Source organism: Microtus pennsylvanicus, chromosome 1 (genome assembly GCF_037038515.1).
Source record: "Microtus pennsylvanicus isolate mMicPen1 chromosome 1, mMicPen1.hap1, whole genome shotgun sequence".
In the NCBI taxonomy this organism is placed as follows: Eukaryota; Metazoa; Chordata; class Mammalia; order Rodentia; family Cricetidae; genus Microtus; species Microtus pennsylvanicus.
Window position 1 is genome coordinate 116,071,072 of NC_134579.1, and position 19,560 is coordinate 116,090,631.

General features: G+C 47.1%; 1 protein-coding gene across 1 annotated transcript; it reads left to right on the top strand.

Annotated features, from left to right (window-relative positions):
* The first annotated feature begins 1,852 nt into the window (after window positions 1–1,852).
* Trafd1 (TRAF-type zinc finger domain containing 1) lies at window positions 1,853–17,784 on the top strand. The gene is made up of 12 exons (XM_075980759.1): window positions 1,853–1,947; window positions 3,388–3,445; window positions 8,927–9,062; window positions 9,140–9,193; window positions 9,803–10,208; window positions 10,767–10,973; window positions 13,758–13,834; window positions 14,388–14,618; window positions 15,365–15,470; window positions 15,979–16,315; window positions 16,872–16,944; window positions 17,108–17,784. The coding sequence occupies exons 1-12, from the start codon at window positions 1,863–1,865 to the stop codon at window positions 17,159–17,161; spliced, it is 1,824 nt and encodes a 607-aa protein (XP_075836874.1). The 5' UTR covers window positions 1,853–1,862; the 3' UTR covers window positions 17,162–17,784.
* Window positions 17,785–19,560: the final 1,776 nt, after the last annotated feature.

Genomic DNA, 19,560 nt, shown 5'->3' on the forward strand with positions numbered 1-19,560 from the left:
TGTCAAGGAGAGCCTGGAGCTGAAGTGGGGGTTGGGAGTTGGGGGTAGAAGTAGTGACAGCCTTGGCTAGGGCGGGGCTCCTCTCTCAGCCTGGCAGAGCCTTGAGCCCAGCAGGGCTGAGAAGGGCAGCACAGCACCTCCTCCCTGGGGCTTTATCCAAGTTCCACACTGTCAGTACTGAAGCTGGCAGAGCTCAGACAGATGTTTAGACTATGACATTCAGATTCAGATAATTTGCCACACATGTGGAGACAGAGGGCTAGCCACATCTAAATATTAATTTGAAATGCTTATAGTAGCATATGTTTCCTTATGCCATTTCACAATGCTACCCTTACTTACCCTCTGTTGTGCCCCCCATTCTACTGATCTCTTTTCTTTTCTCTATTAGCCCCCTTCTCCATTCATGTCTTTGTTTTAGACAGAGTCTCTCTGTGTAGCTCTGGCTGTCCCGGAACTCCCCGAGATCTATCTGTCTCTACCTCCTGAGTGCTGGGAACAAGGTGGGCGTCTCCACGCTGGACTGTTGACTTTTTTGGACAGAGGGTCTCACCATGTAGATCAGGCTAGCCTAGAACTACAGCCATCTTCCTGCCTCAGCCTCCCAAGTGCTGGAATTAAATGTGTTTGCTGTCACAGTGAGCCCCAAACTTTCATTTATAACAAAGGCAAGCGGTTAAGCTGACCCTGAAGTGGTCAGTCAGCCTTCCCACATCACTGCTGACCTTCCCTTGGAAACTCTGAATCCGAAGGAGCCTCTGAGTCACCTTCCCAGTGAGGACAGTGATTGTTTCCAGGGGACAGGACTGCCATTCTCTTGTTTATTTCTTCTAAATGTATTTATATCTCGTTGGGAACATGTGGGGCATCTGGAACTTTCCTCCATTCCCGATGGGAATGTTAAATGGTGCTGTCACTTTCAGAAACAGTTTGTCAGTTAAAAACAAAAAACAGAAACATGGGTAACCACAGCAGCAGAGCCAACAGCAAACCCACAGTTCTAATTTCAAATATTTGAGAGAAATAGAAACATATGGCAATCAGCTGGGCTGAGGTAGCACAAGCCTGCAAAACCAGCACTTGGGAAATGGAGGTAGGAGGATATTGAATGAGGTCAACCTTGGAGCATAGGCAGTTGAGGCCAGAGTGCTGGGATTAAAGGTGTGTGTCTCAGGGTTTTGCTTTTTCTCTTTAACATTTTAAAAATATTTTGCTTTTGTGTGTGTCTGTCTGTCTGTCTGTCTGCCTGCCTGCAGAGGACCGAATCATTAGCTATCCTGGAGCTGGACATAGGGGAGGTTGTGAACCACCTGTTGTGGTTGCTGAGATCCATACTCGGGTCCTCTGTCAGAGCAGCAAGCGCTCTTAACCACGGGGCCACTCTCCCTCTACACAGCCCAAGTGTGCTCTTTGCAGTTTACACGCCAGGTCAGACTTCGAATTTTCACCTCTGTATCCATGAGGTATGAGATGATCAGGTGAGGTTTTCCACCAAGGCCTGAGGAGGCTTTGGCTGTCGCATCCGAGTCTCCAGCGCCAAGAGGTCTGGCACGAGGAAGCGTTAATGACGAGTGGATGGCAAGTGGGTATTAACGGCCCATGACAAGGCACAAACGCCACCCACCGTCTTACTGGGCACATTGGATCGGGAATGTTGGCCCAGTATCATTCAATCAGTGCCTGAATCCACAAAGGCCTCCGCTTTCCTAGGTGAGGAGGTCGGGGAACGTACAGACCACGCCCCCTGGTTTCCGTGAGCCAATGGGAATGAGGAGGTGGGCCAGAGGGAGCGGCAGCGCTGCCGACCAATGGGCGTCCGGCATTGCCCCGCGGCCGTCCAATGGGCGCGCCCCTTGGTGACGATGGGAAGCAGCCCCGTGGCTGGGCCGTTGTTGGCGCGGGGCGGCCGAGGCGTCTGTGGCGGCGGCGTTCCCGCTGGGCTCCGAGGTGAACGTGGGCGGCGGGGTGGGGCGGGGCGGGTGGCAGCGGCGGTGGCCGAGGCTCGCGGCGGGAGGTAGAGGTCGGGCCGTCTCCAACCGCTCCGACCCGCGGAGAGCAGAACGGCTGCTCCCCGAGGCGCGGTCGTGGCGTGTGGCCGGGCCTTGCCTTCGCCTCTCCGGGCCTCCCGCCCGCAGAGCCTTCCCTGCCGTCGCTAGAGGTCCGTCCGCCCCGCAGCCCGCTTTGTCTGCGAGCTTTCCCTTAGACACTCACCTTAGGTTACCTCGATTCATTTGCTTGTTTTCTGGGCTCTGCGACATTGGACTCTTTAATTCGTTAATAGTTTCAGGTTGCCAGGCCACCGAGAATGGCAGGTGGCTTGATAATGCCCAGATCAGCCTGGCGCCCTGTTAGCAGTCAGTACCTAAATCTGTTTCTGTGTCATGGGAAGGAGTAATGTAAACATTGACGCTGCAGTTGACAGCGCTTCGCCTTCTGTGTGGAAAATGAGAGAAGGGACTTTGCCTGGCATGCCCGGGTGGGAGGGCCTCAAACTTGACAGAGAAAACCATGGTAGGCCCCATCTCAGTTAAGTAGGCAGCTTCACTAGTCATCCTGTTACTTTTGATGTGATATACCAACATGAGTTCTCTGCTGCCTTTTTTTTTTTCCGGTTGTGTTTTCTATGAAATAGGGTCTAATGCATCCCAGGTTGACTTTGAACTTACTAACTGACTATGTTGCCAAGAAGGTTTTGAACTTCTGATTCTTCTGCCTCCATATATCCCTAGTGGTAATATTACAGGCATGTACCATCATGCCCAGTTTGATGGCTGGTCAGGGAACACAGGGCCCTCCCCGTACCACCTGAGCCCCAGCCGAGGCTCATCACGGCAATGATACTCCTGCCAAAAGTGTATAGCATGAATTTAGTCCCAAGAAAACATCAGACAAACCCAGACTGAAGGATTCTCTACAAAATAACTAGCCGGTAGCTAGGAACTAACTACTCTTAACTGCTAGTGACTAGCAAGCTGTGATTCAGGTACTAATTAGCTGAATAAGCAATGAGAGGAAAAAAACTAGAGGGCTTTCAAATCGGAGGAGCAACATCTAAGTGCTTTATGTGTTTCAGGGCTGAACCAGAAAAGGAGACTGGTGGTCTCACTGACATTTGAATAAAGTCTATAGATTAGTTACAGTTATTTTTAAAATTAATATTAGGACTTAAGAATGTTAACTTTTACTGGGTTAAAGTTGGGTAAAGGCCATAAGAGAATTTTTTTTTTATTTTAAGCTTTTTTTGCAACATTTTGTAAGTCTCATTTTTTTTTAATTGGAAATTTAAAAACCAGTGGAAAGGAATGCCCTGAGTGTTTATTCTTTTGCATGTCATCCCTGAAGCAGAAATGAAACAGAAAGTGACATCTCTTCCTTTGCACTTTCCAGGAAGAGCTAAGATGGCTGAGTTTCCAGATGACCAGGCTGTTCGGCTGTGTGACAACTGGTAAGACATGAGGCCATGCCAGCTCTGTAAAGATTTGGGTGTTTTATTTGCAGGTTGTGACTGGGGGGGGGGGGTGTGGTGACAGTAAACTGTGCAAGTCATTGGAACTAGAGCCTTTTAACCATTTGGGAAAATTGCTTGTTTAGAACTTGGTAGGAAGGTTTCCTGGGTAGAATAAGGATTGGAATGGATCAAGCTGGGGCTTGGGACTCTGTCCTGCTTTTAATGGATGACTTATCAAGAAAAGACTCGGGCTGGAGAGACGGCTAAGTGGTTAGAGCACTGTTTATTCTTCTAGAGGACCTGGGTTTGGTTACCAGAGCCCAGTCAATGGTGGCTCACAACCATCTGAAACTCCAGTCACAGAAGATCCAATGGCTCTGGCCTCTCTGGTCAACAGGCACACATGTGTACAGACATGCAGGCAGGCAAAATACCCATATATAGAATAAAATAAATAAAATTTTTTAAAAAGATACTGGAGATGGGTGGGGTGGCACATACCTAATTCCAGCACTCTGGAGGCAGAGGCAGAAAAATCTTTGTGAGTTCGAGGCCAGGTTGGTCTACTGCATGCTATATAGGGAGCCCCTTCTCCAAAGACAAAACAAACAAAACAAAAAAACAACAATAAAAATCCTTGCTCACTCTTCACCTTTTTTGGAGGTGGTGGTAGGAATTGTATGCAGCCTTGTGTGTGGTAGGCAGGCTCTGTCACCGAGCTACCTTCTGTCCCTGCAGTCTTGATTCACATATAATAAGCAAACTTGATTTTTTTTTTTTTGTTTACAAAAGTAGATATTTTACTTCTATTTATTCATTTTTGAGATGGTCTCACTGGCTGGCCTGGAACTCTTTGCAGAACAGATGGCATTGAACTCAGAGATCCACCTGCCTCTCCCAGTGTGAAAGGAAGGAGTTCCCCGAGTGGTCCCAGGGTTGTCTTCAGGTGCTTGGGACAGTCTTTGTGAACTGGCTCTATGTGTAATGATGGAAAAGTTAGCTAAGCAGATCAGGATAAACTTTTCTTTTCTTTCAGTTGTGGGATGTTTGGAGGCAGGGTCTTGGTATTTAGCCCAGGCTGGCCTGGTATTGTGTAACCTCCAGAGTTCCGGGATGACAAGTATGAGTTACACGCTGGGCTTTTCTTTTTGAGATGGTTCATGTAGCTCAGGCTAGTTTCAAAGACAGCGAATAGTCAAAAATGACCTAAATCACAGACCTTCAATCTTTACTTTCCAAGCACTGGGTCTGGAGGTGTGAACTTCCTACTGTTCATAGCTACAGCATGAATTTGTTCAGTACTGGGAGCAGACTCAGGGCTTCTCAGGAAGCAGAACACCCGAGGACTGGGATTAAAGGATAAGCCACCATGCCTCCTTACCACCACCTCCTTTTCCCCCACTTTGAGTGCAGGGGATTAAACCTGGGGCATGTGCTAGCATGGTGGCAGGAAACCAATTCCTAAGGCAGCCATGTTTAATTGTTTTTGTTTGTTGGTTTTTGTTTTTTTGAGACAGGGTTTCTCTGTGGCTTTGGAGTCTGTCCTAGAACTAGCTCTTGTAGACCAGGCTGGTCTCGAACTCCCAGAGATCCGCCTGCCTCTGCCTCCCGAGTGCTGGGATTAAAGGCGTGCGCCACCATCGCCCAGCATCCATGTTTAATTGTTATCATATCATGGTTGGAAGACTACTAGTGAGGTCTGCGCAGCACAGTCTTGAATGCTAAATTTAGGATTTTCATGTTTTAATCCAAGTGTTGAAAGAGAAACCTAAAAAAACCCATAGATTTGCTGGGTGGTGCAGATGCATGCCTTTAATTCCAGCACTTGGGAGACAGAGACAGGTGGATCTCTGAGTTCAAAATCAGCCTGGTCTACAGAGTGAGTTCCAGGACAGTCAAGACTGTTACACAGTAAAATCTGTCTCACCTCCCACCCCCCAAAAGAGAATTTGCAGTGTCAAGCCAAGGGATAGCAGTGCACATCTTTATCCCACACTTGAGAGGCAAAGGCAGGTAAATCTCTGAGTTCGAGGCCAGCCTGGTGTACAGAGTGAGTTCCAGGACAGCCAAGGTTACACAGAGAAACACTGTCTTGAAAAATCAACAACAACAATAAAACAAACACCCCAATCAACCAAACTAAACCCCCAAACCATATATTTTGTATGTGAGTAAGAGGGTATATGAATGCTGCTGCTTACTGTGGTTCAGAGGACATCTTGCCAGACTCAGTTCTTGATTTCCATCATGCGGTGCCTTTGCCTGTTGGAATGAGTACTATGTAGGGAGGCGAGAGTAGCTGCTTCCTCCTGTGGTTTTCTCAAGAATTTTCCTTCCTCCTTTGAGATAAGGTTTGTTTTGTTGTGTGGCCCCAGACTAGCTTTGTTTGACTTTGGTTTGTAGCCTACTAGTTCCAACTCTTGATCTTCTCGCCTTAGCTCCTGAGTGCTGGGTTATGGGAATGCATCACTGCTCCTGACTCCATTCATACACACACTTAAGATTTGTTTATGTGTGTGAGTGGTTTGTCTGCATATATGTATGTGCACCATGTGTGTGCCTCATGCCTATGGTGATCAGAAGAGGGCGCTGGGTCCCCTTAGGCTAGAGTTATGGGTAGTAGTGAGCCACCTTGTAGTTCTGGGAACTGACTCCAGATTCTCTGTAAGAGCAGAGTGCTCTTATCCTCCAAGCCATCTTCCCACACTTTGCACTAATACTCTTACTGAAAACTAATGAAGAAAGAACTTTTTATTCTTTTTGTGTACATGTGTAGTGGGCATCTTGCCATATCACAAGCCCCAAATCTGACTGTCTCTGCCATGACACCTGGCTTTTACATGTGTCTGGGAATCTAAACTCAAGTGTGCTGGCACAGCAAGCATTTTATCCACTGAGTGGAACTGCAGTGTGGTGTGCCTGTTCACTTACCACAGGACGGTGGGAGGTGCTGGTGGAGGAGTCTGCTCTGCTCTGCTGCTGGCCCTGCCCTCATGGGTGGAGGGTGCATTTTAGAGAGTGGCTTTCTACTGGTATTCCCTCTTTGCCACTGTAGACTCTCCATGCATCATTTGCATGTCTGTAAGTCAGTGGCTTTGTCATCATTGGCATGGATAAAGTAAGAAAATGTGACTTGAGAAGCAAAATGACATTTGGCTGAGACATCCTGATTTTCAGTCTGTTCTAATTTGAAGGAGTCTAAGGCCTGGGACAGTGTATAAATAACTGTGCTAAGGGAGTTCAAACAGCACAAGGGAGAAGCTAGTGAAAACAAGGTTACCCAGAGCAGAGCAACTTAAAGATGAAAAGCAGCTTAGCACGGCAGACTGACCTAGCCCACGCCTGCTGGCCAGCCTGAGGAACTGTTTACATTGCAGCTTTTGAAAGCTGTAGAGATAGCTCAGTGGTTAGAGCATGCACCACTTCAGCAGAGGACCTGAGTTCAGTTCCCAACACTGACATCTTGTGGTTTACAATCACCTATAATTCCAGCTCTAGGGGAATCAGATGCCTCTGTCCACATGGACACCTGTCCTCATGTGCACATACCCATACATACATGCATGTCAAAAATAATGAAGCTAAATCTCTTTTTAAAAGTTGGTTTTCAAATACATAGCTGGGTGTGGGGGCATACGCCTTTAATTCCTATACTCCAGAGGCAGAGGTCAGAGGATCTCTGTCAGTTTGAGCCCAGCATGGTCTATAGAGCAAGTTCCAGGACAGCCAGGACTGTTAGACAGAGAAACACTATTTTGAAAAACAAACCAACCAAATGAAAAAAGGTTGGTTTTGGTTTTAGGCTGGGTAGATGGTTCAATGATTAATAGTGCTCTTGTTTGTTTTCGAGACAGGGTTTCTCTGTGGCTTTGGAACCTGTCCTGGAACTAGCTCTTGTAGACCAGGCTGGCCTCGAACTCACAGAGATCCGCCTGCCTCTGCCTCCCAAGTGCTGGGATTAAAGGCGTGCGCCACCACCACCCAGTGATTAATAGTAGTGCTTTTACAGAGGAGATCTAGATTCAGTTTCCATATTGTGGCTCCCAAGCTGTCTGTTCTGAGGGATCTGATGCCATCTTCTGGCTTCTATGGGCACCAGACATGTACATGGAACACATATATACATGCAGGCATAACACCCATATACACAAACTAAATATACTGAATATAAAACCATGTTGGTCTTTAGCCAGGCATGGTGGCATATACCTTTGATTCCAGTACCTGGAAGGCAGAGGCAGGTGGATCTCTTGTATGTTAGAGGATAACCTGGTCTACATAGATCCTGTTTTCAAAACAAAACCAACCTGCCAATCAAACAAGAAAACATTTGGTCTTTGAAGTTTTCTGTCATCTCTTTCTGACCCCCATTCCCCACCCTTTCATTTTCAACATTGGGTTTATCTGTGTGGCCCTGGCTATCCTGAATCGAAGTCACTCTCTAGACATTGCTGGCCTCAAACTCAAATCTACCTGTCTGGCTCCTATATTGCGTGCCACCATGCCTGTCTTTTTGTCATCCCAGCACATGTTCTGAGCAAGCAGATATCTGAGTTTGAGGTCAGGACGTCCAGGACCACACAGAGAAACCCTATCTCGAAATACCAAAAATAAGTGAGTAAATAACTAAAGGAAGGGATAAGGTATTCCTCAGCATCAACATTGCATTGGACACAACTAGGCAGTTAGTAGAAAAGTTTGTTGTGATTGGAAATCCTTTCTTCCTAAATGCTGTCTAGTATATTTTGTTTTTATTTTGTATGTGTGCACATGCACATGCATGCCACACTGCAATGAAGGCCAAAGGACAGCCTTTTGGAATCAGTTCTCTCTCCACCCGCCATCCCTTTAGGATTACATTTAGGTTGCTAGGCTTGGCAACAAGTACTTTGGTTCACTGAACCATCTCACCAGCCCCTGAAATTGTTTGTGGTTACCTCTTTTCTTATGGCATCTGATATTCCAGGACATGGGAATATCAGGGTTCGAAGGCTCCCTGAACCTGAGAGGCTAAGGAAGGAGGTCCAGGCCAACCAGAGCTACAATAGCAACACCCTGTCTTAAAAGTAAAACAGCAAATAAGCAAACAAGACAGAAATAAAAAATTGTTAGTCAGGCAAGGTAGTTAACACCTTCATTCCAGCACTCAGTAAGCTAGGGCAGGAAGATTGCTATGAATTTGAGGACGTCTGTGTTCCAGTGTGAGAATCTGTCTCAAAAACAAGTGGGGCATGGTGATCCACACCTATAATCTCACCTGGGAGGTAGAGAAAGCAAGATCAAGGTCTTTCCTGCATAGTGACTTGAGGCCAGCCTGGGCTACATGAGATCCTGTGTGAAAAGACAAGCATAAAACCAAAATGTTAATGGAGATGAAGACCTGTAGAATGGGTGCCCATGTGATAATCACTCTTTGAGAAAAGTCATTGATCAGTTAGTAATGTTTGCCTTTTTTTTTTTTTTTGCTTATTTCTCTAGCAAAAAGGAAATTCCTGTGTTTAATTTTACTATCCATGAAATCCACTGTCAAAGGAACATTGGTGTGTGCCCTGTCTGCAAGGAACCATTCCCCAAATCTGACATGGACATTCACATGGCCACAGAGCACTGTCAGGTGAATTGCCCATTCACTAATACGTAATAGGAAAATATGTTGTTACAGAGACACTTGATTGACTCTTTTTATCCTAGGTGACATGCAAATGTAACAAGAAGTTGGAGAAGAGGCACTTACAGCAGCATACGGTTAGTCTCACCCTGGGAAGAGGGACTTCTGGGGCCAAGCCCGGTGAGATCAGAGCCATGAGCAGTAAGAAAGCCAATACACAGCCTGTTTTCCACCTACTCTCATGCAGACCCAGGCTCAAGGCCCATTTGAAGCTTTGGCTGACTCCCGCCAGATGGGACTACCTAGCTCTTGTACTCCCTTCCTTTGGAATTTTGTTCTTTCTCCTTTGGAACCAAGTCTGTCTGCCCAGTGAGGTTTACCTGTTGATGCCTTCCTGGGACATATGAAACCAAGTCTGTGACTTATCCTATATGTTGAAAGCTGGCTTTTCCTTTTATTTTAAATTACTTTTAGTTAGTGTGTGTATGTGCTGTCTGTGCGCCACAGTGCAAATGTGGAGGTCAGGACAACTTGTAGGAGTCAGTTCTTCTTCCACCATGTAGGTCCTGGACTTCAAACTCAGGCTGTCAGCTTTGGAGGCAAGCACTTTCACTTGCAAAACCATCGAACAGGCCCCACAGGTCATAATTAGAAAGCATAGCATTCTAGCCAGAGTCAGAGTTTTCTTGCCCTGTGCTGAACTCCAGCCTCTCTGTGTATAAGCACCTTTCCGCCTTGCCTTGCAGGAGACTGAGTGTCCTCTGCGACTTGCTGTCTGTCAGCACTGTGATCTGGAGCTTTCTGTTCTCAAGCTGAAGGAGCATGAAGATTACTGTGGTGCCCGGACAGAGCTGTGTGGCAGTTGTGGGCGCAATGTGCTTGTGAAAGAGCTGAAGACCCACCCTGAAGTCTGTGGGAGAGTGGAGGAGGAAAAGAGAAATGAGGCTGCCAGCCCTCCTGATGCCTATGATGAGTCTTGGAGTCAGGATGGAATCTGGATTGCATCCCAGCTCCTCAGACAAATTGAGGCCCTGGACCCTCCCATGAGACTCCCTGGAAGGCCCCTGAGAGCCTTTGAGTCGGACCCTTTCCACAGTAGGACTGTCAGCCAGAGGAACACGACAGCCCATTTTCCAGTTCAGAATAATCTGGGTGAGTTGTATTTTGCCTTAGGAAATGAGAGTGAGGCCACAACCCTAGGACAAAAGGGCAACAGGACTTTGGAGCCAATAGATCTTGATACTAGACACAGAGGACACTCACTGGGAAGGATGCTAGACTTGCCTGTAGAGCAGGAATGATGGAACCTTGTGGTATGCTGTTGCTGTTAGGATTGATGGTGCTAGGCCTGACAGTGTCCATAGTCCCCAAGGCACCTGCAGAATGCTCTCAGATTCTTAATGGCTCACAGGCTCAGGGAAAGGTCAGACTCAGGTTGTCCACACAGCCTGAGTCTGCTTACTCATAGCACAGATAAGACATGCGCAGTGTCCAGCATGGTATCTGTCTCATAGTGACAGCTCAGTAATACAGTTGACTAGTCATTTATTTATGATCCCAATGGACTGTTGTCTCTCGGCAGGTTCAGAGTCCATGACAGCAGAGGGTTCAGGTTGCTAGTGAGGTTGGCAAGTTTCTGTTAATCCTGACAGCTTGTCAGACATGGATGGTGGCAATCTCTAATGTGCTAATGAGTTGTTTTCTTCCCAGTTGAAGAACAAGAAAGGCAGGAAAGGAATAGAAGTCAGCAGTCGCCAAGAGAGAGTGTTGAAAATAATGCACACTTGGACTTCATGTTGGCCCTGAGTCTGCAGAATGAGGGACAAGCCTCCAGCATGGCAGAACAGGGCTTCTGGGGGTCTGTGCCTGAGGCAGATCCAGTACATGGTGGGTCCACTTCTCTGGGTGATATAAAGGGTAAGTTTGCTTATTTTGCATAGACTCTACAATATTTTACTTTTTTAAAATTTTTATGAGTGTTTTGCCTGTTTGTATGTATATGCACCATCTGCACTTAGTGCCTCAGGAAGCAGAAGCACCTAGAACTGGAGCTGCATTGGTGGTGAACCACCACTCAGGTGCCAAGAAGAGAACCAGGTCCTCTGCAAGAACAGCAAGGAGCCGGGCAGTGGTGGTGCATGCCTTTAATCCCAGCACTCGGGAGGCAGAGGCAGAGGCAGGTGGATCTCTGTGAGTTCGAGACCAGCCTGGTCTACAAGAGCTAGTTCCAGGACAGGCTCCAAAACCACAGAGAAACCCTGTCTCGAAAGACCAAAAAAACAAAAAAAAGAACAGCAAGGGCTCTCAACCACTGAGCAGTCTCTCCAGCCCCTCCTGTCACCACAATTTTTGTTAGTTTTACATTATATAACTCATGAATAATTGAAATACTGGGTTGTGAGATGGCTCATTGGTTAGAGGTGCTTTTTGCCAAGACCAGCGATTCTGGGTTTGGAACCAACTCCCATAGTTGCTCTTTGACACTACATGTGCCCCATGGCATAATTGTGCCATCTCCCACTACAAACAAAAATTTTAAATAAATAAAGGTTTATTAGCATACACTTTTAATCCCAGCACTTGGGAGGTAGAGTAGGCAAATCTCTGTGAATTCCAAGCCTGGGCTGTATCGCAAGAATCTGTCTCAAAAATATAGATTGTATTTATTGTTGTTTTTGTTTGTTTGTTTTAGTTTTTCAAGACAGGGTTTCTCTGTGTAGTCTGGCTGTCCTCGAACTCACAGAGATCTGCCTGCTTCTGCTTCCTGGGTGCTGGGATTAAAGGTGTGCACCACCACCGCCTGGCTGAAAATACAAGTGTTTAATGAGATAGTCTTTGTATTATTTTTGCCTCCCTACCCCTCTTCTTTTTTTGTTTTTGTATTTTTTTGGGGGGGGTTGTGTTTGTTTGTTTGTTTGTTTGTTTGTTTTTTGGTTTTTCGAGACAGGGTTTCTCTGTAACTTTGGAGCCTGACCTGGAACTAGTTCTTGTAGATCAGGCTGGCCTCGAACTCAGAGATCTACCTGCCTGTGCCTCCCAAGAACCACCCCTATTCTGAACCGTTCTCAGAACAGTCAGTGAACCCCAAAAGCTCATCATCTGTGCTCTGTTCTCTACACTTACCTCAATATATTCCCCTTGAGCTCTCTTATCCAAACATGTACTTCTTTTTTTTTTTTTTTGATTTTTCGAGACAGGGTTTCTCCGTAGCTTTTGGTTCCTGTCCTGGAACTAGCTCTTGTAGACCAGGCTGGCCTCGAACTCACAGAGATCCACCTGCCTCTGCCTCCCGAGTGCTGCTTGGATTAAAAACGTGCGCCACCACCGCCCGGCCAAACATGTACTTCTTAACAAGAGCACCCTCCTGTGTAAAGAAGACAATGCCACAAAAGTTTCTCACTTTTTTGGTGTGTGTGGGGGGTTTGTTTGTTTTTTGAGACAGTTTTCCTATGTAGTGCTGGGATCAAAGATGTGCGCTACCACCACCTGGCCACGGCTCTTACATACTGTTCCTTAATACTGTTCCTTAGCACTTGTTTTTGTTCTAAGTGTTTATGCATCGGCACTTTTGGTTTGGTTTATTATTATCATTTTGAGACTGGGTCTCATTATGCAATCTTGACTGACCTGGAAATTATAGAGAGCCACCTGACTCTGCCTCTGAGTGCTGGGATTAAAGACATGCACCACCACTCCCGGCCACACTGGTACTTTTGAAAAGTCCATAGTAGCTGTCTGTGCAGAGCATTCTTCTTCTGTGTCTGGCTGTTTTCTATGTCTGGTGTCTCGATACAGTTCTGTCAGGACTGTCTATAGCTTTTTCACAATTTTTTTTTTTTTTGAGACAAGCTATCTTTGTAGTCTCGCCTCATCCTCCCAAGTGCTAAGGCTATATAGAGTGTGCCATCATACCAGGATTCTTTTTTTTTTTTTAAGATTTATTTATTCATTATGTATACAGTGTTCTGCATGCCAGAAGAGGGCACCAGATCATCTCTCCAGCCCATACCATAAGACTGTACAGCAAACAATGGGGGGCGGGGAGAAGAGCTAAGTGTGATGGTGCAAGCCTTTAATCCCAGCACTGGGGAAGCAGAAGCAGGAGGATCTACAGATTGAATTCCAGGACAGACAGGACTGTCTTGAAAACAAAGAAAAAAACAAAACAAAATGTACAGCAAGATGTCTGTGCTTGGGCTGGAGAGATGGCTCCGCAGTTAAGAGCACTGCCTGCTCTTCCAGAGGTCCTGAGTTCAATTCTCAGCAACCACATGGTGGCTCAAAACCATCTGTAGTAAGATCTGGTGCCCTCTTCTGACCTGCAGAACACTGTATACATACATAATGAATAAATAAATCTTAAAAAAAAAGGCAAACAGACAAACAAAAATCACTCAGAAGAGAGCAGATGAGCATTAATGTTAAAAAAAAAAAAATGTCTGTGCTTCCTGACCCTTTATGATGGGGTTCTTCCTTCATTATGTTTAGCTCATTCCATCTTTACCGAATGGTTTCTTTTCAAGTGTCCTGTTTCCAAACAGTCTTTCTCAAATTTTCTTTTCTTGTGAAACCTCCCCTTGAACCAGATTATTTGTGTCCTTTCACGGTAGTCCAGCACCTGCCCTGCCCCAAGGCAGACTTGTGTGTCAGATCCTCTACGGGTGAAAAGGCTGACTGCGGGTCTTGTTCCTGTGGCCTCAGGTGCGGCTGATGAGACTCTGCTGCCCTGTGAGTTCTGTGAGGAGCTGTACCCAGAGGAACTGCTCATTGACCATCAGGTGTGTATTACTTGACAGCTTCTGACAGGAACATGAGCAGGCGATGGTCAGTGTGAGAAGCCACGAGAGCCTTAATGAGTGCAGTGCCTGTGGTGAGGTGTAACTGTTTCACCATATGGCTGCAGCGCTCAACCTCATCCCCTCTTAGACTCAAATGACCTTTCTGCTTCAGTGTCCCAAGCAACCGGGTCCGTGAGCATGTAGCCCTGTGCCTGGTTATAAGGGAGCCATGTTTCCCTTTGTACCATGTACAGTGAGGCCGAGTCCAGCATTTACAAGGTACCAAGTTTTTTCAGCTTTGAGTAACCATTTCTGCCCTCAGAAATGTTGCTGAAAATTTTGACTACATCTAGTGTTTGGTCCTTTAACAAGGATAAAAAGACTGTTAGGCCTCTGTTTTATTGTATCGTCGTGGGCGGTATGTGATGGTGCAGGTGCTGTGGTGCTCTCTGGCTTCCAGCTCTGCACTTGAAGCAGTTTCTTGGAGAAAATGTTTTAGCAGTATAATTTTTCCTTAACCTCTTTATTTTTTAACATGTTTTTTGAATGACAGACAAGCTGCAACCCTTCACATGCCTTACGTTCACTCAATACTGGCAGCTCTTCCATCAGGGGAGCAGAGGATCCTGGTGTCATCTTCCAGAACTTTCTACAGCAGGCAACAAGTAACCAGTTAGACAGTTTAATGGGCCTGAGCAACACAGCTGCTGTGGAAGACAGCGTTATCATCCCCTGTGAGTTCTGTGGGGTACAGCTGGAAGAGGAGGTGCTGTTCCATCATCAGGTGAGAATCCCTAGAGGCTGCCCTCTGGTCCCCATGTGGGTCATCTGGGAGTGCAGGTGATGCCATCCGGCCTTCGGCTGCATCCTGTCCTCAGAGCCCTGCTTTCTAGTAGCTGAGTCCGTGGTGTCTGCATTTGAGACTGCAGAGGGCTGAGGATCACCTCCCTGAGAGCAGAGGCATCTTGCATTTGACAGGCAGGCTCTTCCGTCTGCTATTTGAGAGTTATACCCATGAGATCTGGGCTCCAGCTCTGGCTTTTCCATGTAGTGGCCTGGTTCTGTGATAGAAGGAAGGGGTGGTACACTACATACTCCAAAGTCCTTTTCCAATTTTCTAGTCTGGAATCACAGGTTGTTCGCAGAATATACTTTTTTTTTTTTTTAATGAAGAGCATCAGTACAGGCCTCATTTCCTTCTTTGCTCTTTATACATCTCAAATTTCAAGGACAAGCCTGCTGTTTGTCACTAGGAGAGACTGGACTAAGCCACCATTCCAATACTCCAGCCAGATTACCTTTCTGACTTTTCCACACCAGCCCTTGCTGCATCCCTGCCCAGAGCCTCAGGAGCCCATGATGACTGTCCATTCTCAGGATCTGGCTTCCTTAGTTTCCAGATTTTCTTAATGGTTCTCAGTGTCCCCTGTGGGGGTGGATGATCACCCAGTCTACTCTTGCTCTTCTCCCCAACACCCTAAGTACTAACAGTACTCACTTTCTTTTCTTTCCATTTTTTTGTTTGTTTAGGAGCAGTGTGACCAACGCCCAGCCACAGCAAACTACCATGCAATGGAGGATTCCAAGCCTGAAGACACTTCACTAGAGCTGCCCAGGAGGAGGATCAAACACCAGGGTATCGGCTGGGGCTGAGCTAGGCCACGGCACTGTTGGCTCAGGCCTGCTTCCTACTTCTCACTTCTCCAGGAGGCTTAACTCACCACTCATTGGCACGCATGAGGGTCTCCTGGGGAGCTGTTGAGGTTAAGTGGTCCCCACATGACCCCTAGCTGTCATCAGTGCAGATTTTGTAGGGTACAACTGTCAGAAACAGCTGTGAATCACAGGCTGTGGGGAACCACGGCTCCTGACTGCCTTATTATCCTCTGACTGGGCATGTGAACTGTTTCTGAAACTTCCCACCACAAAGCCAATCGCAAACTTCTCCAAGTTTGCCAGCATCCGTTCGCTGCTAAGTTGGGAGACCGTCTCTGAGGGTCAGAAAGTCAGCATGCAGAGTAGGGAAGAGAGCATCTGACTCCTCTGGAGCTCAGTGGGAAGCAGCTGTCTGTTGTCTGCCCTGCATCCAGCACTAACAGCTAAGTAGCCTTTTCCCTAAAGCCATCACCGCCTTCTCTTCCCAGGAGAACTGTCTTCAGGCTACATGGATGATATCAAGCAGGAAGCAGCAAAAGGTTCCACCTACTCGCTGTCTCCCAGCAGAACCATGAACAACGTGACTACCTGTAATCCACTGTTGAACTCAGCATCAGGCTCCAGATCTGAGTGCCAGCCTAGCCCTCCTCATGTGCTGAAGCTCAACAACTCAGACAGCCAGGACATTCGAGGGCGGAATCGAGGCAGCCAGAATGGGCCTGTAGCATCTGGGCATGCTCCAGTGATCCACTCTATTCGAAATCTCTATCCAGAAAACCTTGCGCCCTCTTTTTCTCAGCCCCCCCCTGGGAGATATGGAGCCAGGTAAGCAGCAGCCCCAGAGTGGATGGAGCTGATAGTGGCTAAAGAGAGCATGGGCAGGCAGTCTGGGGCCAGCAAGATGGCTCAGTGGGTAAAAGCACAGATTTGAGTTCTATCCCACCTAGAAGCAGGTCACAGAGTTATCCTCTGACCACCACATACATTGCACACACGCAGAATAATTAAAATGCAGTGAGTTTAAAAAAAAAAAAGAGTGGGGGAGGCGCACACCTTTAATCCCAGCACTCGGGAGGCAGAGGCAGGAGGATCTCTGCGAGTTCAAGGCGAGCCTGGTCTATTAGAGCTAGTTCTAGGACAGCTAGGACTGTTACACAGAGAAACCCTGTCTTGAAAAACCAAAAAAAAAAAAAAAAGAAAAAAGAAAAAAGGTCTGTTCACACTGATCCATCAAGTCCCACGGTGCCAGGGTGGAGCCCCATTTTCATTGAGTCTGGGTTTTGCCTGTGTTGCCACCATATCTGCTGTGCACAGGGGTTTGCTGTGTTGGTGTCCCCTCCTCCAGTCCTCAACACTTGGTTCCTGTTCTTTTTTTTTGCAGTGGGAGGAGTGAAGGTGGCCGGAGCTCTCGGGTCACCCCTGCAGCTGCCAGCTACCACAGCAGATCCCCAAAGGTAACTGGGGTCCCAGAGTTACGCTCAGGGCAGATGCAGACATGGCTGGGCTGGTGGGTTGTGAGATGAGAAGTCTTGCTGGGCAGACTCCCCGTGGCTTTTTGTGAGGAGAGCTGTCTGAGAATAGTTTCACTGCTTAGTCTCCCCTTGTGTTATTCAACAGGCAAAGCCTCCGAAGCAGCAGGAAGCAGGGGATGCAGAGGAGGAAGAGGAGTAATGGTGACTATGGGGGCTCTTACTGCCCACCCCTATGCATAGCAGCATGTGCTGGTGCAGTGTCCAACTGCCTCTCTGGCTCAGCAAGCAGGAGAGACTCCAGATTTTAATTTTTTCCAGGTTACGGCCATTTTGTGTCTTTGAGATTGTGCTGTGGGTATTTGGGTTGGAGGGAGGGCTAGCTGGAAGACCCTCGCTGCTACTGTTGGGCGGCAGTGAGATGAGGGCATCTGTGCCCTCTTGGCCCATGAGGGCTCCATCCATAGACATACCATCACCACTGCTTCTTGGTGCTTTGTGGTCCTGGTGGACAGAGAGGAGGGTTCTGGGAATCTCAGAGCTACCAGTGAAGCAATTCTCTCTTTGTGAGGGCCTAAGCTTGGGTTTACAGCATGTTAGGAACAAGTTGAGCTGCAGGTACATGGACTAGAGGCCACCTTGGTGCTTCTGGGTCGCTCACCACCCTCTGTTCCTGATGGGGAATGTATCGCTTTGTTCTCAATGTCCCTACCAGGGCCACGCCTGCCCTCATGAGGACTGAGGTTCCAGCCCCTTCCCTTTTTATTTTACTGTTCTAATTATCTATTTCCTTGTAATAGAAATAAAGTTTGTATTCAGAGCTCAGCTGAGGCTTGTGGTTCTTTCTATAGAGATGGTCGAGTGTGCGTAGTCATTGTATGGCCTAGACTGTGAACTTGTAGTCTTCCTGCTTCAGCCTCTAGATTGTAGGCACAGTTGAGGAACTGGGTGGCCTCTTTGTTGGATCTCCAGCACATATTCCTTCTTAGAGTGCCCAGAATCAAGGGGTTTCTTAAGATGGTCCCTTGTAGACCAGGCTGGCCTCACCTTAAGTGTTGGCAGTTTCCTCCAGAATTTGTTCTTTGGAGGACACTCAGAGAGAGGTTCACTGTAGGTGTGGAGGTATGTGGGGCCTAGAAGAGAAAAAGGCTTCTTAGGAGCCTCAGTCCTGGGCCAGCCACACTTGCTGCACACTTGGAGCCACTGGAAGGCTGAGGAAGATAGATTGCTCAGGATTTGTCTCAAAGCAAAATATACAAAATTGTGAATCCCAAAGGGAGCCATGCCTTTGAAGGACAACCACTTCTACTTCAGCACTCCTGTGAGCCACACAGATTGAGTAGATATATGGAAGAACCATCACTTCCATGGATGGAGCATTGAAACTATGACCTACAGAAGTCATATGCTTAGCAGACACCAAAGAGAATTCTGTCCCCAGTGAAACATACTGTAGGTAGATACATCACTCAGACACCAGACTCACAAAGGGTGGTTAGCTCACAAAAGCCATCTTCAGTGTCACTGTCATCCTCTTGGGACTTGAAAGAGGTGGCAGGAAGGGTCTGGGGCAACTTGGCCTCTCCCTGGTGAGGCTGGAGCACAGGCTTGCCAGGAAGTAGAACTCTCATCCCACAGGATGCTGTGTGGATGAGACATGGTACATCAGCTTGGCTCATTTGTAATCTGCTGTCCTGAATGGCTTGTGAAAACGTTTAAAAAATACTTACACATGCAGCTAAAGTAAGCTGAGGATAGCAAAAAGATTTCCCTGTATTCTCAGGAATCTGCATGATGTCTCAGCCATCCTGCTGTTCACAGCCATGATTTGAAGCCATTATTTTGGTATTTTTTGTTCAAACTGTCATATATCCTTAGTGTCAGTAACTCCCTCTGAATTCTCAGAGTTACAGGTATTATATACCCTTGCTTAGTTTTTTTAATTAGTATATATTAATTGTAATTTCAATATGACTTTCTTATACTTAAAAAGTCAATGTCTCACAGTGTAATCCTCCTGGCCTTGAACTTGTGACAAGCCTCCTGGGTGCTGGTACAACTGATGCCTGTGTCCTCCCATACAATGAACTCTGATCATACTTACAGCGTTGTTACTGTCCTCCTCCTGGGGGAGGTGGTGAGAGACAGGGCCTCCTGTAACCCAGGCTGACCTTGAGTTTTTCCCTTTTCCTCCTCAGTGTACCACTGTCCCTCACTTGACTAGAGCTTAGTCCTTTGCTGGTAGGTGTTAACTGGAAACCTGTCCCCCAGTTGTGTCTGTCCCTGTTGTTTGATGTAGCAGGTGACTTCTGCTAGGGTTAGAAGGTATTTGTCATTTTTTAGGTTACAAAGTCTCCACGTCAGACACAAGGCTGATTTTGTCCTTTGAAGCTCTGCACACTCCTAGAATAGGAAGTCTACCTTGTATGTGTGGCCTGTGCCGCTTCCATATACAGAGTGCCCTCTGCTGGAGGGCGTGTGTTCCTTGCCTCTTTAGAGCTTTTTGGACTCAAAATAGGCAGTGTTGGCATTTCTTCACAGAACCCCAAAGACCACTGCACTCCTGGACTGATCCTAACAATTTTTAAACATCTCTTTGTC

Coding starts and splice junctions, on each gene's coding strand:
- Trafd1 (XM_075980759.1), top strand. CDS start 1,863: ATGGGAAGCAGCCCCGTGGCTGGGCCGTTGTTGGCGCGGGGCGGCCGA. Junction 9,063..9,139: donor TGGCCACAGAGCACTGTCAG/GTGAATTGCCCA, acceptor TTTTTATCCTAG/GTGACATGCAAATGTAACAA. Junction 15,471..15,978: donor GAGGAGGATCAAACACCAGG/GTATCGGCTGGG, acceptor TTCTCTTCCCAG/GAGAACTGTCTTCAGGCTAC.